The sequence below is a fragment of the Piliocolobus tephrosceles genome, chromosome 4, assembly GCF_002776525.5.
Source record: "Piliocolobus tephrosceles isolate RC106 chromosome 4, ASM277652v3, whole genome shotgun sequence".
In the NCBI taxonomy this organism is placed as follows: Eukaryota; Metazoa; Chordata; class Mammalia; order Primates; family Cercopithecidae; genus Piliocolobus; species Piliocolobus tephrosceles.
The window spans coordinates 139,250,125-139,271,574 of NC_045437.1; the positions used below are offsets into that span (position 1 = coordinate 139,250,125).

The 21,450-nt window shown below is 43.9% G+C and overlaps 1 protein-coding gene across 6 annotated transcripts in view; it reads right to left on the reverse strand.

Moving 5' to 3' along the window:
- The window catches only part of SLC36A1 (solute carrier family 36 member 1), a 48,789-nt gene extending 28,342 nt beyond the window's left edge, over positions 1–20,447 (reverse strand). For 2 of the 6 annotated variants that reach the window (XR_002734695.2, XM_023226995.2), the window contains exons 1-5: positions 20,226–20,447; positions 10,005–10,152; positions 2,179–2,269; positions 1,223–1,311; positions 663–758 (exon numbers count right to left, since the gene is read on the reverse strand). Coding sequence is in view for 5 of the 6 variants with exons in the window: in XM_023226995.2 (XP_023082763.1) it covers positions 663–758; positions 1,223–1,311; positions 2,179–2,269; positions 10,005–10,147 (419 nt within the window). In the remaining variant the exon portion in view is untranslated. Of the gene's footprint in view, positions 1–662; positions 759–1,222; positions 1,312–1,700; positions 1,760–2,178; positions 2,270–10,004; positions 10,153–19,412; positions 19,443–19,810; positions 19,904–20,045; positions 20,169–20,225 lie in introns of those variants that run through there. The other 4 variants (XM_023226996.2, XM_023226998.2, XM_023226997.2 and 1 more) reach the window with 4 other exon arrangements.
- Positions 20,448–21,450: the final 1,003 nt, after the last annotated feature.

Here is a 21,450-nt window from a genome sequence, read left to right on the forward strand (position 1 = left end):
TCCCACCTCCAAATTCATCTCCACACCCTGCTCTAGTTCACCTCTCCTTCTCCTGAAGCCTTTTCTGCTCCCAGCTCTCATGGGCGTTTCTCACCTGCCACAGCCAACAAGAGAATCTTTAAAGTTCCTCCTTCTTTGAGCGCTGAGGATGTACTCCTAGCTCACAACACTTTCTTCTTACAAGTGTCTCCTACTACTGGTCTCTTATCTTATTTCCTGGCTTCTCTTCCCAGATACATTTTTCCTTACACAGACTACAAGCCTCTGGAGGGTAGGAACCACATAATTTATTTCAGGAAATCTTCCCTTCTTACCTAGAACTGTTTCGTTCCATTTATAAGATAGTGCTTAAATACATTTGTTGAACAAATGAGTGAATCAAAAACAATCACTGGTCACAGATTGCCAAAGCTGGAATGGCTCTAGAGACCATTCAGGCCAGGCCCCATGCTTTCCTGATAAGGAAACTGAAACCCAAAGAAAAAAGAAGTTACCCAGCCCCAGGTCACAGCTTACTACCAGTGGAGCTGAGCCACAGCCCAGGGCAACTGACCCAAACAGCAACTCTTTCCACGCTTTACACTGTCTCCCATGTTGCACCTCCCCATCTGAAGGCCTCACACTGGGAGGCCACAGTTGAAAGGAAGGAGGAAATCAGTTACCTTCCCCAGTGTGCATGGTTCCGGAGCCAAGAGCAGGGGCTGGATTCTAGTCCATACATCACAGTGTCACCATAATCCACAAAGGATTTATTCAGCCTGGAAGAGGAGGAGGGACGAGGAAAGGCAGAGCATGTGGATTAGACAGAACCAATAGAGCTACTGAGACCTGGGTCAGTTCCCACCTGTCACCCTGGAGGTACCACTCTGAGTCCTGTACCTCGTGCTTTCAAAGATCAGAAGTATTAAGTCGACAGGATGGTTACTTTTATTATAATTAACAACCATCTGGTGGAATCATTTCAATGGGGTAAACATGACAACACACATGAAATTAGAATGTAGTGTCTACCCACTGGGCATAAGTCAATTTAACAGATGATAATGAGCCAGAAAAGAACACAAAAATAATCAGGGAAAGGAAAACGCTGCAATCATAAGCCGCTACCCTCCAGCCAGTGTAAAGAATTGAGAGTGGTCTGCATCAGTGCTCATTTTCAGGGTTGATAACAGAACCCAAAAGAACAATTTGTCCCTTGAGAGGTGGCACAGAGGGCTCTCACCTGCGGCAGAAGTGGTGAGCACATTTTACCAGGATCCCCATGCAGTGCACGGCCACGATGCCTATGACCAGAAGGCTGATGGGACCCATCTGGGACAGGTGTTGCAGGCAAAAGAGAGAGAGAGAGAAGTAGGTAGAATTAGGAGTGAACCCAATGGATACTCAGTTCGCAAATGATTAAAATGCTACTAAGGCACTTTTCATTGACAAAACTTTGGGCCCAGCATTAGAGAGAGAAATGTAATCATGGAGATTAGCTCTGTGAGATGGGCGCTATCTGAACTCTAGCACATTTTCGAGAGATTTAGTCATGTGGAGAAGAAGGACATAAGATAAGTCTGTTCCGAGACTGGTGCACGTCAGCAGAATAGAAGGCTCCTGTGACTGTAGGAAGAGCTGGGCTAAGGGATGTGAGGTGAGATGAGTAAGTTATCTTTACAGCAATGCCAGATCAAGAAAGACTGCATTTAGCTAGCCACATCTCCCAGCCTCTCTTCAACTCCAAAAGAAACCAGAATGGCTTTGGGCAGGCAGTCAACTGGAGGTACATCACAAAAAGAAGACATAAGATTCTTGTAGTTGGCTATTTAGGAACAAAGCATGGGGGACCATGTAGAAAATGGGCAGACATCTGTAACTAACTCATCAGTTCATATTATTGACAGAAACTGCTCGAGCCATCTCAGTACATCCTCTCCACCATGAAGTAAGCTCCATGAGGGCAGGAATCTTTAATTCACTGATGTATTCTAAGAGCTTAGAACGGTGCCTAACACACAGAACACTCTCAATGAATATCTTTAGGTGAATGAATGTCTGAATTCTGCTTTCTGTCAACTGAATTTTTAAAAAATGCTTCTCTATTTAAAATGTTTTAAAGCAAGTACATTTTAACAACAACAAAAAGCTATCTCCTAAAATTTGTCACCACTCCCCTCTACTGATGCAGACCCTTACCACGATGCCTGCGTTTTTCACTGCCAGAGGGAGCCCCAGGAGTCCTGTGCCAATGTTGCCTTTTAACAGGTGGATCAAGGTCTGGAACCATCTGAAATGGAAGACAGCCAAAGAAATTATAACCATGACAGTTAACTTTTATTAGGATCTCAGTGCTTTATATGCATTATCTTATTTTATTTCCACAACAATCTTGTAAGATTTTATTTTATAGATGATCAAGCAGTTTGCTCAAGGTCACACAGCTAGTAAAGGGCTGGGGCAGGATTCAAATCTGGGCAGTCTGACTCCAGAGCTCCCCCTCTTATCCACTGTGCTGTAAGTCCCCACTCTCTGTGACATTTCTGAGAATCCCTTCTCTCAGAGATTAGACCAGAGGGGTGCTCCAACTGACTGCCTGCTCCAACTCTCTCCAGACACTCTATCTTTTCCAAGTATATTTGGGTCTGGTTCTAACCACTGAACTGACCATTGTAAAGGCTCAGACCTGGCTGGGTGCAGTGGCTTATACCTATAATCCCACCACTTTGGGAGGCCGAAGCAGTGGATCACCTGAGGTCAGGAGTTCAAGACCAGCCTGGCCAACAAGGCGAAACCCTGTCTCTACTAAAAATACAAAAATTAGCCGGGCATGGAGGCATGCACCTGTAATCCCAGCTTCTCAGGAGGTCAAGGTAGGAGAATCACTTGAACCTGGGAGGCAGAGGTTGCAGTGAGTCAAGATCGCAACACTGTATTCCAGCCTAGGCAATAGAGGGAGACTTCATCTCAAAAAAAAAACAAAAGACTCAGACCCCAAAACTGCAACAGAGGATGACAAACCAAACTATGACGGACAAACACTGGTGAGAGAACAGAGGAAATTAAAAAAAAAAAAAAAAAATAGAAGCCCCAAACCCTGTAACAGAAAGATACAAAGTGAATACCGTAAAAGTCACACCATACCATAAGAGGCCAGAAGTCCCTGATACACTTTGTATTTAAAAAAAAAAAAGAAAAAGTCAGGCCAGGTGCGGTGGCTCATGCCTGTAATCCCAGCACTGTGGGAGGCTGACGTGGGCAGATCATGAGGTCAAGAGATTGAGACCATCCTGGCCAACATGGTGAAACCCTGTCTACTAAAAATACAAAAATTAGCTGAGACCATCCTGGCCAACATGGTGAAACCCTGTCTCTACTAAAAATACAAAAATTAGTACACCTGTACTCCCAGCTACTCAGGAAGCTGAGGTAAGAGAATTGCTTGAATCCGAGAGACGGAGGTTGCAGTGAGCCGAGATCGTACCATTGCACTCCAGCCTGGGCAACAGAGCGAGACTCCATCCCAAAAAAAAAAAAAAAAAAAAGTCAAATGCCATAGAGTCCTAGGATCAGAGAAGCCCTTTCAGATAGTCACCTAGTTTACTCTTCTGCTGTGAGGGCAGATTTGTACAAACTGTCCCCTTCAAGCTGCAATGGTAAAGCTTCTCACACTTCCTCATTCATTTTTTTCACTCAACAAATGCCATCTATCACATATAAAGCATTGTGTTAACTGCAGTGGTGAAAATAATTATGAATCTGGGATGGATCTCAGCCTCCAGAAATAATGTCTCGGGGAAAATACGGGAACACATTAATCACCACCAAAAATAGATAGATTGTCGTCTTTAAGAAAAACCCAGCAGCTGGGCGCAGTGGCTCATGGCTGTAATCTCAGTACTTTGGGAGACCAAGGTGGGTGGATCACGAGGTCAGGCCTTCAAGACCAGCCTGGACAACATGGTGAAACCCCGTCTCTACTAAAAATACAAAAAATTAGCTGGGTGTAGTGGCAGGCACCTATAATCACAGCCACTTGGGAGGCTGAGGCAGGAGAATTGCTTGAACCCAGAAGGCGGAGGTTGCAGTGAGCCAAGATCGCACCACTGCACTCCAGCCCAGGTGACAGAGTAAGACTCCGTCTCAAAAAAAGGAAAACAAAGAAAAACCCAAGAACAGAGACCAGGGAGAAGGGAGGCAGGTGAGGCTTTGTACAGAAGAGACCCGAGCTGAGCCCAGCAGCACAGGCAGGAACTGTCAATGTGCTTCTGGGGAAAAAGACACCACTGGCAAAGAGAAGGGCTTCGGAACAGCACCCTCGAGAGAGACCTGGGATGGGAATCAGAAGGAGTAGTTGGGTTTAGCTGCCATTCGAGTTAGGGTGAGGGTGAGGACAGAGGCAGGAAGGTTCTCTTTTTTCTGCAGGGAATAGGAACTCATCCAAGGGGTTCCTTGTCTTCCTACTATGCTGAAGGCAAGAGGGGTGGTCATGTCTTCAGTTTCTATCCATTGTTACCTCCAGAAGGATAGGAAACAGGTCAAATACAGTATTTCTGCCCCAAATCACTTAGGATTTGGCCCCTGGCGCTGTCTGTGGTTCTACAGAACATGTAACTTAAACCCCTCAAAACTGATGTTGACATGCATTTCTTCAGATCTGCAATCCACTAGAAACTCAAAGCAAGTAACACTTGTTACTCATATAGGCCATGAATAAGACCCATCTACACCCCCTGGAAAAGAACTTCACTTTAACCTTTCTCCTTTTACCCTGAGGGAAAAAATCTCCTGATCTTCCTACTGTCCCCATCTTTTTCAAGAAAGACCAAGGAAACTACTTTGCTTCCACATGAGAAGAGGTTAAGACGTCCTGAGGAAACAGCTTAAGCATTACATGTGTCTATAGTAAATACATTATCAGTATCCTGTGGCTGCAAGACAATGGGTTCAGTAAATTTCTATCTTGACAAATGTTTAATCCACTTAAGGGCAAAGGTAAGCACTGTATCAAACCCACCTACCTACCAGAGACCTCCCCAAAATGCCTCTGAGCTGGCTAGCATGAGACACTAGGTCCCTCGCCCTAGCTCTGCCATCACCTTCATATAACAATTCCTCCCCTCCCTTCCTGGGCCTGCTGTCTCATCTGTATGGTGAGGGAACCAGACTAGGACAAAATGATCTCCACGATCCCTTCAGCTCTGAAATACCAGGACTCCAAGCAATTGACCAAAATTACTATTTTTAATAGCTGGCCCCAAGCTGGGATTACCCAGTACTGTGTGAAAAGCACAAAATCAACTTCACGAACAGTGAAGTCTTAACTACAAGAGAGGACTATCTTTCTGAAAAGGGAAGGCAGAAGCCTAGCAAATCTCTGTACTTCCATTCATGCTCCATCACTCATTCTTAGACTTTTTGGTCTCAGGACCCCTTTATTCTCTGATAAATCATTGAAGATGCCAAATAGCTTTAGCTGATGTGGATTACATCTGCTGATCTATACTATAATAAAAATTAAAACTGAGAAAAATTTTAAAATATTTAATTAAAAAACAACAGTAAGTTCATTGCATGTTAATACAAATAGTTTTTTAATGAAAAAGAACCCTATTTTCCAAAAAAGAAAATGTGACAAGAATGGCACTGTCTCCCCCCCCCCCCCCCCGCCAAATCTCTTTAGTATCTCACTTAACAGAAGACAGCTGGACTACTTACTTCTACGCTGAATCTACTGTTATATGTTGTTGCTGAAATTCATGAAAAAAGTTTATTTTCTCATAGACATGCAGTTGGAAAAGGAGGAGTATTTTAATGGCCTCCACAGACAATTATGGTAATTTTTCTTTGACACTTCTCCAAAATGCAACACATGTTAATGTTTTAGAGGTTACCTGCAATGTGGTCTGGGCACAGTGGCTCACATTTGTAATCCCAGCACTTTGGGGGGCCAAGAAGGGTGGATCACCTGAGGTCAGGAGTTCGAGACTGGCCTGGCCAACATAGTGAAACGTCGTCTCTATTAAACTACAAAAATTAGCTGGGCGTGGTGGCCCCGGTCTATAATCCCAGCTACTTGGGAGGCTGAGGCAGGAGAATCGCTTGAACCTGGGAGGCAGGGGTTGCAGTGAGCCAAGATTGTGCCACTGCACTCCAGCCTGGGCAACAGAGCAAGATTCTGTCTCAAAAAAAAAAAAAGAAAGAAAAATCCATTGGTGATCTTGCTCTTTCAATGGATCTTTTACCCACGCAGAATTCCTAACATCATACTTTGGTTGAGTTTATACAGATCTTCCAACTCTAACATCTTCATTATAGATCAATAATACCAAAAAGTCACATTTGTTAATATCACCACTTATCTCATCAGAAAAGTCTTCAAGTAGAGGGGCTATCAGGCTCATGGCACTGGATACAAGTTTTTTTTTCCTAATTTTGCTTGAAAGTTTGAATTTTATTCTGAGCGAGAGATATGTATTGTCTATTATTTTCCTTGAGGTAATGAGCTGATTTCTTTCATTTTCAAGAAAATGTCTTACAAGTACTCAGGTCTGAATGACCTACAGTTTGTTAGTTGTTCTTTCTAGTTCTATGAAAAAAAAGCAAGTTTGGTTGACAACTCAAACAATCACTTAAAGTCTTTGCCTTGAGACAAGTAACATATTTTGGTACTCACAGAAGTACTTCATGCATACTTCCCATTTTGCCACACAGAATATTAAAGATCTATACCGAAGGTTCTCAAGTGTTTAAAAGTTAGTAATCCTACTGTTTCATCAAAGACATTCTTAAGTGCAAAGGGCTTTTTTTTTTTTGCGTATGTGTGGCAGTGAAAAATACAATGACAACTAGTGTAATTTGGTGCCACTGCTTTGATTCATTCTACAGTGCAATTTTACCCACCATTGCTTCTACATTATAAGTGCAAATATCCACAAGTGAAAAGGCAGATAACATCTTAGTATTATTGTGAAGATAGTTTTAGCCTCATAGACTTCTTGAAATGGTCTTGGGAAGTCCAAAAATTGTGCAGACCACATTAGGCAAATGACTACTCCAGCTCACCTTTAGATAACCAGTTTCAGTCTGCTGGTTTCAGTCTGCACGGGGAAGAAGCACGGAGGACTGATATATATAATGGAACTCAGAGGCGCAACAAGAAGAAAAATTTTCCCAACAGCATAAAATGAGGCTGTCTTCAAAGCAGTCAATAGCTTGACAACATCAAGTGTTAGTAAATAATCTCACTGAACACACTAAGAAATAACTCACAGGTCGAGTATGGCGCTCACACCTATAATCCCAGCACTTTGGGAGGCTAAGGCGGGTGGATCACTTGAGTCCAGGAGTTCAAGACCAAATGGGCAACATAGCAAAACCCTATCTCTACAAAGAAAAAAAAAATACAACAGGTAGCCAGGTGCATGCCTGTAGTCCCAGCTACTTAGGAAGCTAAGGTGGGAGGATCACTTGAGCTCACGAGATGGAGGTTGCAGTGAGCCATGACTGTGCCACTGGACTCCAGCCTGGAAAACAGAGCAAGACCCTGTCTCAAAAAAATAAAAGGAAATAACTCATGAAACTCATGGAAGTGTCTGGGGTTCCTATTTGCACCCCCTAACTAGGGGTTTTTACTGAGCCCTTGACTTCTAGAAGAGCCAAGTGTGTGCATGCATATGTGCGGTAGGTGTAGAAGTACTTCCATGTATTTTGTTCCTTGGCAAACTAGATAAAAGGGTGGGGCAAAGCAGAAATATAAAAGGAACCCAGCTCAAAAACTTGTCCCTAATACTTCCTACATATTAAAAGATTAATTTAGGTAAAGAAGGTCCTCCAAATCAACCTCTACCTTAATCATACCTGGCATGTTTTCTACATAAATGCTTGCGTGGATCCTATGCCCCAGGCTGGAAGTACTCAACCAGTCCTCTAAGCCCTAGCAAATTACTTTATCTTGTACCACCTGTAATGGGACTGTAATACCTGCCATCAACTACAGATGGGCTTTCCTGGTCACCTACATTGTATCACAAAATCAGGGCAGGAAGGGAACCTTGGAACAAAGTGTATCCTGGAAAATGTCACAATACAAGCTTGAGGAAGTCATCTGATTTGTTCGATTTCCAAGAAACAAGGACATATTTTGAATTGGCCGTTAATTATAACATGATGTAGAGATAAAAGATATATTCAGAATAGCTAACAGGCATGCATCAGCTTTCACATGTCCACAACCTATGAGCTACTATCCTACAGTTGCGAGTCGGTAGGTTTTGAGCTTCAGAGAGGTCTCTCTAAAAATAAAAATCCAGATCCCATCTGGTAAGTATTGCTTAGACAAGTTGATATCTGAGATCAAAAAGGAGCAAAAATTGCAAAGGAAACTACAGAGAGGGAAGCTTAAAAGTATCTTATGATAACGAGCATGACCTCTGAAGGGAAGCCATCACATGCCATTGGCTGTGTGTGGAGCTGCTTCTGCACGGGGGCTGCCAATGCTGATAAGGTTGGAGGAAAGAGGGGCAGGGTGATCCACACTGCTGCTAGCTGTGCTCTAGGCAATCTCCCACCAGCTAACTCCCACTGCAGGCTAATGGGGAATCTACAAAAACATACCCCTGAGAAATAAGACACAGAAACCGAATCTTAGAGGAGTGGTTGAGTACTTCCAGCCTGGGGCATAGAAATCAGCTGGTAGTGGTGATGGGCCGGGAATGTGGACAGACCACATCTTCTAGTTCCACCCCAGTTCACAAGAGAAAATGCCCTGTACTAGGAGACAGTGCACGCAGCGGGAGCTTCTCCAGTGATGAGCTCCAGGAGAAGCTTCCATGGTCCACTTGGGCAGTCATCAGGAATGGCCCAAGTCTAGGACATGAAGGATCTCTCAGTAAGTCACACTCAACCCACAAGGAAACACAGAAAGGCTGATAGCTAAGTTTGAGGAATAAATGGAAGGGCTGCAAAAGTTGAGATGCTGGGACACAGAGAAATGTCAGAAGTCTGCTGAGATCAGGCGTAGCTGGGAAACTCAATGGAATAGCAAAACTTCCTCTGAATTTTCTAATTCAAGCGGTGAACCCCACATAGCCAGCATAGCTTCACAGTGGAGTCCTCAATTTTTCCTTACATTTGGGGCAAGTGAGACCTGAAGAGGGCCAAACTCAGCCCAGATGAGTCTGGGGTTCCAGTTTCTGGAGACAAGATGTAAGCCCTCTTTGGAGAATGCAACGTCTATCTTTCCTTTCCTATCAACCCTGAATTTTTTTTTTTTTTTATTATACTTTAAGTTCTAGGGTACATGTGCATAACATGCAGGTTTGTTACATATGTATACATTCCATGGTGTATATGTGCCACATTTTCTTAATCCAGTCTGTCACTGATGGACATTTGGGTTGATTCCAAGTCTTTGCTATTGTGAATAGTGCCGCAATAAACATACGTGTGCATGTGTCTTTGTAGTAGCATAATTTATAATCCTTTGGGTATATACCCAGTAGTGGGATGGCTGGGACATATGGTACATCTAGTTCTAGATCCTTGAGGAATTGCCATACTCTTTTCTATAATGTCAACCCTGAATTTTTTAAGCACAGAAGTTAATTCTCTCTTCCCACTTCTTTAGTTAAACAAATAGTGATTTGGTGATGAGGCAGAAGTCAGGGGGAGACTTTGCAAAGGAAGCTTCCGATTATGCTTGGAGATTATTTGGGGTTCTAGCACAGATGACACAGTTCTAAATTAAGAGAATGTTCTCTGTAGATGCTTTTCTTAAGTCCAGGCTCTTACTTGGCACCAGCCTTGTGGGGCCAACACAGCTGAAAGGAACAAAGAATAAGAAACTGCCTAGAGAGTCGCAGCCCAGAAAGGCAAATCTCAGCGCAGTCGCTCGCCCAATCTCTTCATTGCTGACCTTCATCTGTAAAGTGGAGGACTGATGAAACTGGGGAGGAAAAATTAGTCCAAGGGAGACTTAGGAACACAAATCCCACCCGGGAGAGGAGAAGGTAGCAGCTACTCACGTTGTGCTGTTGCTTTGACCAAAGCGCTGGTAGGAGCCCGGGGAGGAGAGGTTGTTGAAGCCTTCCGACGGGCTCTCCTCGGGGCTCACGTCCGTGGAGCTGTAGTCGTGGTAGTCTTCATTTCGAAGTCTCTGCGTGGACATGGCAGCTGGGGAGACAGGGCCAGCATTAAGACCTCCCGCAGCTGGAGCCTTTAGCTCCATGTCTGGGGTGGCCTGTGGGGTAGAAGCTGTCATTGTCGGAGTTGCTCACTGTGACAGCTGCACTATGGATTAAGTATGAAAGTGCCTGGTACCCAGGGAAATGGAAAAGTGCAAAGTACACAGGGGCGGGCTGAGTTTACTTGACTTCTGACTCCCATCCTTCCCATTGGTATACTCGGTGCTACACTCATCAATTTCTTAATTTTCCAGAGTACAGCTAGACAAGGCAGAAGTGAGGCACTGCTTGGGAGGAGTGGGCGAAAATGAAAGAGAAATGCTTCCTGGAAGCATTCCCCATTCCATAGGTCAGGATTATTGACTCCTTTCTCTGAGCTAATTTGTTGGACCTTGCACAATAGTTCGATTTATATATATATATGCACAAGCTCGTGGGGGGGATGGAAATCTGGGTATTTCTCATTGTATACTATTTTTCCTCTGCCTTCAACACAGAACACGTTTCACTCAAGAAATCCCCTCTGGGCCGGGTGCGGTGGCTCACGCCTGTAACCCCAGCACTTCGGGAGGCCGAGATGGGTGGATCACCTGAGGTCCGGAGATCGAGACCAGCCTGACTAACATGGAGAAACCCTGTCTCTACTAAAAATACAAAATTAGCCAGGCGTGGTGGTGCATGCCTGTAATCCCAACTACTCAGGAGGCTGAGGCAGGAGAATCGCTTGAAACCAGGAGGCGGAGGTTGCGGTGAGCCGAGATCGCACCACTGCATCCCAGCCTGGGTGACAAGAGCGAAACTCCATTTCAAAAAAAACAAAAAAACAAAGAAAACAGAAATCCCCTCTGGATCATCCAGTTCTGCTCAAACTCCCACCAAATCCCAGAGCCACACGTGCCGTTCTCTTTCTCCCTGCTGTGGCCACAGGCTGATCCTATACTCTTTGGAGGCCACCAGTTAACTCTTATACCCTGACCCTGGGACTCCTTTCTTGCTGCCAACCTGAGTACTGAGAAATGGTAGCTGAAAGCAGGTCAGAGGAAGACCAGGAACCTGAAGGGTGCTCACTCTGGCCCTTGTCTCAACATTTCCCATCCACAACCCTTCTTCCTTTTTATTTTTATAGATGTGCTCATTTTTAAAATGGTGAGAGAAAAAAATTCTCCTTTCAGTGTGTTGGGAGGATGGTGAGAGTGGTGTCCCCTGGGTGGATTTACTCAGAAATACTATTAATACTACACAAAAGAGAAGAGCAAGGGCTTAAGATACACAATAAGGATACATCTTGGGAGTGATCTGGCCCCTAGAATCCTAGAGACCATTGCTAAATGAGCCTTCACAGGTCACTCTAAGCCCCACTTTAAAGATGAAGAATCAATGCTAAAAGATGAAGTAACCTGCCTTGTGACAGCTAGGTAGTGCCAAGCAGAAAACGTTATCTCCTGAACCCTGTCTGAATCTGCAAACATCTACTCTATACAGTGCCAGTTGCTATGAGAGAGCATTACAGCACAGGGAAGAGTCAACTTCCTGCTCTTCGAGAACCAAGTGACAACAAAATGGTACATTAATATTAAAAATGACAAAAACCCTCCCGACATTTGGCAGACTGGCACAGCTGCTTGCCCGTGAGACTGTCCTCCGGCATGGGGCTGGATGCCCACCCTAAGCCTGGGCACTCTATCTCAGCTACCTTGAGAAGAGACAGGATCTCCAACTGCTGTCACAGCACCCCACCCTGCCCTGACACCCAGCACCACCTGCCAGAGGACAGTGCTCTGCCGAAGCCTTCCCTTAGGTCCAGTCCCAGGGGGACTCCTTTGGAAACACCCCAGCCTGGCACCAGAGAGATCCATGGGAGATCACATTTTCTCTCACCAACTGCAATGTAGGAAGGACCCCCAAGCTATCTTACAAGGGAAGTATCTGGCAAAATGCCAGCAAAGGACCTGGAAATCCCAGAGAGGATCCTGCCTAGCTTCACTGCCAGAGCCACTTGGCTAAAAATCTATGACAGCTTCACTTACTCATGAGCTAGAGCAATTCAAGGACACCATCCAGCTCTGGGGCATGTAAACTCATTAGAGGGTGGGGAGAAAAAAAATCTCTGAAGTATCTTAACACCAGCATTGAAACCTCTTGCTATATAGGCATGAGCTTGTAAGTCAGTTTATAGGCATATCAGGAGGCCGAGGCACCAAGCCTACCTGTGTCAACAGTTTGCTTAGTACCTCTGAACCATTTTCAAATGTGCAAAAAGCACGGGATGTAAACTAAAATACCTCTCAGCTCCCTCTAGCACTAACATTCTAGGCGTCCATGAACATAATTATTTATGCAAACAGCAGCTGAGTGCAGTGTCTCACACCTGTAATCCCAGCATTTGGGGAGGCTGAGGTGGGAGGATCACTTGGGCCCAGGAGTTCAAGACCAGCCTGTGCACCATAGTAAGACCCTGCCTCTGGTGAAAAAAAGAAAAAGCTGCTAATTTCTAGTCCCAACATACCAAAAGCATCTGAAGATAGAACCTTCCAAGTGAATCTTATGAGAAAGAAAAGAAACTTTTTATCTGAAGAATCCCTTTAAATTACAGGTCCAGAGAGGCACTAAAACGTGACAGCAGTCACGTCTCCCTCCCGCCTTAAGTTAAGTAATTACCTCTTGAAGCCACTTGCCATGTGGGTTCTAGAATGACATCACTAAGTCATATAATGCTAACACTGGACATCATAACTCATACCCTATAGTCCAACAATGTACAGCCCATCACTAATCCATGCTATTTTTGTAAACTGATGAGAATTCCTGTCATATCACTTTGTATCAGTCCTCTCCTTGTTCGCTTTTGCCTTTAAGAACCTGTGGTAACAAAGGTCGAAGGAAGCACTCCCCCTCCGCAGGCAACTTGAAAGTGTGTCCCGAGCAGCTGTCCTCACTTTGGTTCAAGTAAATTGTTAAAAATTGCATTTTGTGTCTCAGCTTCTTCCTTTAGGTTGACACCTATATATCACTGAAGGTGAAAGGATGGAATACAGGGACTCATAAATTGCCCAATCCTTCCCTAGCAACCGAGAAACCACTCTGTTGCCTACTTGGTACAGATGTTCAATTTATCTCAAACACTGTAAAGAGCCTTCTTTATGCTGTGTATAAAAACTGAAGTTACCCACTGAAGAATATTGCTAAGAAAACTGCTCAAGGATAAGCTGAAATCTACAGAAGGTCCAATAAGCCTGCAGGATATGGAAGATGTGGCTTAGCAACTGCATGCATATTGAAAAAAGAAAAAAAATTCTGCTTGGGAGTTCTGGTTGATGATAAGCTCAACAGAAGACAATAATATAATCCAAGATACCAAATAAACCAACACAATTCTAGGTTGCATTAGGACATGAGAGAATCACGGGTGGACATCGGCTCCATCCATCCCACATGCTAGTAAGTGGACATTGGCTCCATCCACTCTACGTGCCAGTAAGTGGACATCTGCTCCGTCCACTCTGCACGCTAGATGTTACACATGGGTAGATATTACACAACTCAGAATTGCCAGATAATGTGTTCTCTTCCAGGCAGCATGCTATAAAGGGGATAATGACAAACTGTGGCATATCCAGGGGTCAGAACTAGGGTCAAGAGGGGTAGGAAACCAACTAAATGAGGAATGGTTGAAAGCACTGAGAAGGTTCTACCTAGCAACTTGAGGGGTACACAACCCGTCTTTAAAAGCTGTCACATGGATTAGAGTTGTTATTTGGAGCCTCAAAGGTCAGGCAGAGCTAGGATCAGTACGTGGAGAGTCAAGAGGGCTGATTTTTTGCTAGGCGTAAGCAAGGAAGAACTTTCTATCAAAGACATATCTGTTCCAAATAGAGCAGATCACTCTGGGAGAAAGCCTGTTCCCTTATCCCTGAAAAAAATCCAAGCAAAAGTCCTTTCTCAGAGTGGTTATGTAAGGATTCAAGCATCAGACGGTGGGCACAGCCACTCCCTGGAGTTCTTTCTATGGCTCTTTCTGGAAACCAAGGTCTCCTCCTGCTGCTCTCTGTCTATCCCCACGAGTGCTGGCATCTATGGCCACGCTGCCCTTGGGCTCCCTTTGATGAAATCTGATAATCAAGTCTACTGCTGCAATCGCCAGTTCCTGCCCTATGGGAGATTTTAATAGTACCTAGTAACTGTCCAAATGAGGGTTGTACTATGTGAGACGTTGAAGGCAAGCTTGTCCTTCAGATTCTCGAGGACAGTGAACAGAACGCAAAGTCAAAATCTCCAGTAGATATTTAGACTCAGAAGAGTGAGCAACTAAGTAAGAAAAGTCTGCAAGTTTGATGGCCAAAAAATAAAAATAAAAAATTTAAGTGTATAAACCTTAAAACATTTCCTTCTTTTTCCTTTTAGCTGTGTAAATAGATAAGAGTTGCTCTTCAATCTACAAAATATGCCATTTTTAACTTGGCACTAAAAATGAGCAGGTGGAATCACTTTGTGCAATGGATGCAGTATGGAAAACGTATGTGCAAACTGAATTTTTATTTTTAAAAATAAAGTACATGTTATTCTATTTTTAAAAATAAAAATTTGCAGGCATTAAATTTTCCAGAAGTGGGCAATTTTAAGGGGAATTCTACAGTGATTTTTTTTCAAGGCAAGGACAGAAATTTTTCTAATAAATTCAAATGCTAATGTTCCCATTTTAACAGCATAGGATTTAGGACTCAGGAGAACATAACCTGGCTGTCATTCTAATCCCAAAGTTGTTTTCTTATTTTGATACAGAATTGAGAAGATTTCATTAGATGATTTCTAAGTACACTTTCACTTCTAAAGTTTCAGGATTCCAATTTCAATTTTTTAGTGATTGGGTTTGTTCAAAATAAAGGAGGATTAAGACTCAATAGATGGTAACATATTCTAAAGTTGTACCATCCAGTACAGTAACCACTAGCCATAAATAGCTATCTTATACTTGAAATACAGTTGGGTAAAACTGAAATGTGCACACACTAGATTTCAATGAACTGGTACCCAAAAAATTGTGAAATATCCTATGAATTAATAATCTTTACACTGATTATATATTGCAATAATATCTGGGATATATTGGGTTAAAATGAAACATACTTCAATAAAAAAAATAGATTTCTGAGTCCAACTTGATTCCACCTGAGCATTTTATTTTATTTTATTTTTATTTATTTATTTGAGACAGAGTTTCACTCTTGCTGCCCAGGGAATTGCAGTGATGAGATCTCGACTCGCTGCAACCTCCATCTCCCAGGTTCAAGCAATTCTCCTGCCTTAGCCTCCTGAGTAGCTGGGATTACGGGCGTGCACCACCACACCTGGGTAATTTTTTTGTATTTTTAGTAGAGATGGGGTTTCATCATGTTGGCCAGGCTGGTGTCAACCTCCTGACCTCAGGTGGTCTACCCACCTTGGCCTCCCAAAGTGCCGGGATTACAGGCGTGAGCTACCACGCCCAACCTATGTTTTGTTGTTGTTGTTTTGTTTTGTTTTGTTTTGTGAGAGGGTGTCTCCCTCTGTTGCCCAGGCTGGAGTGCAGTGTCGTGATCTCGGCTCACTGCAACCTCTGCCTCCTGGGTTCAAGCGATTCTCCTGCCTCAGCCTCCTGAGTAGCTGGGATTACAGGCGCCCACCATCACGCATGGATAATTTTTTGTATTTTTAGTAGAGATGGAGTTTCTCCATGTTGGCCAGGCTGGTCTCAAACTCTTGACCTCAAGGGATCCACCCATCTCAGTCTCTCAAAGTGATGGGATTACAGGCACGAGGTGTTTTATTTTTAACTAGCTTCCTAGGTCATCTTGATTATAGGTAGATTTATATAAAGCACTACAAAAAAATATACAATCTTATTATGATAGGTACCCTAGGCCTTACCTCCTACCAGAATTCACGCAATGGTGCCACTTGTTTGCAAGCTAAAAGTGTCATCCATTATTCTCAAACAATTACATTGTTTGGACTTTGGAACTCAGAGCAGCAGCAAATTCCCCAGATGTATTTTCTCCTCTCTGTCGATGGAATTCTAAAAACATGAACAAGGACACAGACTGTATTGCTATGTGTGGTCTACAGGGAGGGAAGTAATATGGTCTGACTTCTACATAATTTGTTTTTAAAACAGCATTGGATAGAATTCTATCCAACTTACCAGAGCAGAACATTCCATAAATTGAGACTTTTTCCTGTAAGAGTCTGATGCTAGAACATGCACAGGGCAGCTGCTGACCTCAGCAGGTTCTGCACAAAGCAGCTGCTGAACAGGCAAACGTGCATACTTTTACTCACAACCATGAAGACCACTAAATGTTAGGGCCAGGTATAACTTTAGAGAAGATCAAGCTCCAGCTTCCTTCTTAGGGGTCAGAAAACCAGGGTCCACACATAAAGGCTGACTCATTCAGGGCCCAGGTAGTCAAAGATTTGAGATGAGAATCTAGCAAACCAGCATCCCAGTCCAGTGTTCTTTCTACCACACCTTAAATTATAAACCCTCCTTAAAATCTCCCTGCAAACAAAGCTGGCCTCAGAGCCTGGGGCAGGATTAGGTCTGCAGTGGGTATTCTTCATAATAAAAAGCACCTGAGTTTGTAGTCTGGTAGTGTGACTCTGAGCAAGTTACTTCACCTCCCTTTGCCCCAGTCTCCTCATCTGAAAGATATCATTAATAACAGCTACATCACAATATTGTTATGAAGATAGATAGGAGGAAAAAATAAATAAATGTTACATATGTTGTATGGAACACAATAAAACCCCATTAATGATAGCAATTGTGATCATCACTACAGATAAGTTCAAGGACAGGAAATGAGAAAGTTCACTAAACAAAATCTGCAGTATGGGCTCCATTTAAAACTGGATTGTGGAGCCAGGTTCCTATCTTGCAGATGGCGATCTAAGTGGCATGAACATCTCAGTAACCCACAGACAGTTTTCCTAACTTCACTGAAAAGGAAGGCACAGAGGGGCTCTTCCTACTAGAGATAGTCATTAAGAACTAGCCCTGGGACCAGGCCTGGTGGCTCACATTTGTAATCCCAGCACTTTGAGAGGCCAAGGGGGGAGGACTGCTTGAGCTCAGGAGTTCAAGACCAGCCTGGACAAAATAGTGAGACCTCATCTCCAAAATAAAATAAAATAAAATAAATAATAATAATAAGTAAAAAACAACTGGTCCTGAGTGTCAAGGCTTCCAAGAGAAATGTTTTGGGGGATTTTTAAACAACCCGAAATGCAGCACCATGTGGTTCCTATTTCAGCCTATTTACAATGCCCCGTGTATCGGCCCCCATGCCCATTAAGTAGAGGCTACCTGTATGTGCTCATCACAGTAAGGCCTGGCCAAAGGAGAGAGGTACAGGATTCTTCCAAGGCCTGGGTGGAGGTAAACAGACTCAGTGAGAGTTTCCTCTATGGGAAACAAGAGAAGGCCTGGATGGAAATAAACAGATTCCATGTGAGTTTCCTCCACGGGAAAAAGAAAAGCTGGTCTAGGTATGAGTAGTGTTCATCAGTCATGCACTTCAGAATAGGTTATCAGCACCAGGCCAGGAAAAGCAGAAACAGAAGACTATTCACTCATCTGACCTTTGAAGAGGTATCAAGCATTTAAAGAACTGAGACACTCACTAGAGGAGAGAGGGTGGTGATAAAAAGAAAAAACAGGAGTACTTAACATGAGAATAGTTACCTGACACAAGGTTATCAATAGAAACAAAGTAATCACAAAATTAGACGTTTGCTCCATCCACTCTACACGCCAGTAAGTGGACATCTGCTCCGTCCACTCTACATGCTAGTAAGTGGACATCTGCTCCAGTCACTCCACATGCTAGTAAGTGGACATCTTCTCTATCCACTCTACATGCCAGTAAGTGGACATCTGCTCCGTCCATCCCACACGCTAGTAAGTGGACGTCTGCTCCGTCCACTCTACATGCTAGTAAGTCCAGTCCTAGAATGTCACAGACTCTTGAGTTGAAAGAAAACTTAAAACTTTGTCTAGTCCAACCCTCTACCCAACAATCTAACTTCATCTACAACATCCCCGAAGTAATTGCCCAGAGACGATTACCTCTAGTGACAGGGAGCTCTGCGCTCAGTATTCTAATACAGGAGACCACTAATTCTTTGAAAGTTTTTACATTTACCAAACACCCTTCCCTTATGGCACTTTCATCTATTGGTCCCAGTTGTAGTCTCCAGAATATTACAAAATAAATGGAATCCCTTTTTCTTACACTGCCTTTGGCACAGAGACAGCTCTGAGCACTTCGAACTGCCACAAGAGGAGGCTGAATGAACAGCTACAGGACTTAAAGGGAAAACAAGCACTCCAGAGCAGGCAAATATAAATGATACAATCAGAAAACAAAGGGAGAGGCTTAATGCTGTTATCAGCACTGCCTCTGCTGCACGTAGCCTCCATCCCCAGGCAAACACAAAGTGAAGGACAGAGCCTTTTGTGTCCCTTTCTACTTGACTTCAAGAACATCTTTAAAGAAAACATGTTCTAAATGTACAAGTAAGTTAATTACTGTAAACGAGGCTCTAGACAAGAGTCAGAAGAGGGCCCTGATCATGTTTAAAATAATAAAAGACAGTTAAAAATCATTTTCAGTTGTTAGTATTTAGCTTAGACACAATACAGTGATAGGAAGAAAGAGAAGGAGGATTTTATGGCAACAGAGGAATAAGCAGAGACAACTGCTTTCTAGACAACAGTTAGGTCTTATTGCAAGGCTGATACTCAGTGTACACAGGGGGTAAAATCTCTCTGAATAAAAAACCAAACAGATCCTGGTCAGTGGCACTGGCTCACACCCCTGTAATCCCAATACTTTGGGAGGCCAAGGTGGGAGGATCACTTGAGCCCAGGAGTTTGAGATCAGCCTGGGCAGCATAGTGAGACCGCATCCCTACTGAAAAACAAACAAAAACCCAAACCTAGAAGGATGCACAGCATCCAGATCACAGCAGAAGGTGCCCTTAAGGATTCAATTCCATCACTGTCTAGACTGAGAAACCTAAACACGAGTCACGTAAGATTGCCAGGTAAGCGGCAGAGCTAGGACAAAACGTCCTGATTCCCCAATCTCTGTTCTGTCCATTGCACCATGATGCTATCTTCAGCAAAATTCAAATAACTGCAAAACATCCATCCAAATAAGCAATCCCAAATCTGACAAGTTACAGAAAAAATAAAGCAAAGGTCTTTACATCCTTCAAGTTAATGTTAGGGCTCTCCACAACCTCGGCTCAGCCACCTATCCTCCCAGGAGCACACTGCGATTCATATTTCATATTTTGGTGTGACTTACACAGAATGCAGGACGGTTAGAAACCAAACCTACAGAAAGATGAGTTTGCAGAAAAATAATGAACAAACAGGGAACCACACCCAGAGCCAATCCAACCCCAGCGGTGGAATATGCAGATAGCTAAAAAGGGAGAGGACTAAAAAGAGAAAGGGACAGAAAGGAGTGCCTTTTCATATGTCAAGTTTTCCGCAGGAGGCAGCGTGGTGAAAAGCAAACAGCTGCTGAAGCTTAGGAATATTTGCATTCTAATCGCGGGTCTCCGATTAACTCTCTGGATGACCTCAGGCAAGCCCTTACCCCTTCCTGGAGTAAGGGCTCAGTTTCTCCAACTGTCCTAGGAGGGAGCTGCACCAGACGACTTCCCAGGGTCCTTGCAGTTCTGACCCAAAGACCCATTATTAGCCTGTCCCGAGCAGGGCTCCCGCAGCGGGCAAGACATTTACTGGAAACAGCTGGGGCCCTTTGCGAAGCGTGAAAGACGCCCCAGATGGTCATTTGGGTTGTCTTCACCATCTACCCCAGTTTCCCCCACCTGTCAGTCCAACAGGACGGTGAGATCCCAACCCCACGAGGTCAAGGGAGACAGCGCGAGGGACAAGGGATCTCCACAATTCGCCCAATTCACAGAGGGGTGCCAGCGTCGTACCGCAGCTGCGGCCCGGGGACACCGAGGAGTCGCGCACCCGCAGCCCGGGCGGGTCCCGTGCCTGACCTGGAGCATCTGCTACGCCGGGAGGAAGGCGAGGTGGGTCCTGCCCAAGGCGGCGAGCGCCGCCAGCCGGAGCTCGGCAGTGGAGAAACTAACTGCTCGGGTTCCGGCCCCAGTTCAGGCTCTGGCTCTGGCTTCAGCACAGCCCACCCTTCCCGGCTTCTGTGTCAGCCCCTATCCATCCTCCTTTGATGCCCGGGCAGCCGCTTCCGGGCCTCGTCACGTGATCCCACCGCCCACGCCAGAGGCCCAGGTCACGTGCTCCCTTGCGCGGCCGCGCCTTTTTTTCTCACTGAGCTCCGGAGCTCTGCTCCACAGCACCACCTGGCGACCTATTACTGCCACTGCTGGGAGAACTATGTTCCGGGTAGCTGGGGACTGCAAGTAGGAACTGAACGCGGCATTGATCTTGGGCATGGGACAGAGTCCAGTCGAAGAGCACTGTCCCTTGAGTTGTGGGTTTGTGAAATATTGCTAAGTTTTACACTGGCTGTATTTTCTTTTACACGTCTCGATGAGTTTGTATTGCTTTTATAATAAGAAATATGCATTTTTTTTAAAAAAATCTTCCAGTCAATTTTTCAGAAGCATACAAAAACTCTCATCTGTGGTTGCTACTGGAAATGGAACTGTGGGGTAGGGCAACGTTATCTTTTAATACATTTAAATTTTTAAAGTAACATTTTTAAATGGATGGCAACATTTCAGTATCATATTATCTAGGCTTCTCCTTTTACCTCCTGTTACAGATTTTTCCTTTAACAATTATGTAACAAATAGGCTTGAAGTCAAAAACTGTCACAAGAGACAGAGAAGATCATTGTTTAATGATAAAGGGGTCAATTCATCAAGAAAACACAATTGTAAATATATATGCATGCAAAATTGGAGCACCTCAATACATACAACTAATATTAATGGCCATGAAGGGAGAAATAGATAGCAACACAATAGTAGGAAAATCAATATCCCACTTTCAACAATGGATAGAGCAACTAGAGAGAAAATAAGAAAATAATGAACTTGAATTGCACTTTAAACCAAATGAACCTAACAGATATATACAGAAATTTCCATCCAACAGAAACAGGATACACATTTTTTCTCTAACACACTTGGAACTTCTCTAGAATAGACCATATGCTAGTCCAAAAAACAAGCCTTAAATTTAAGAAGATTGAAATCACATTAATATTCTTTCAGATCATAATAATATGAAGCTAGAAAT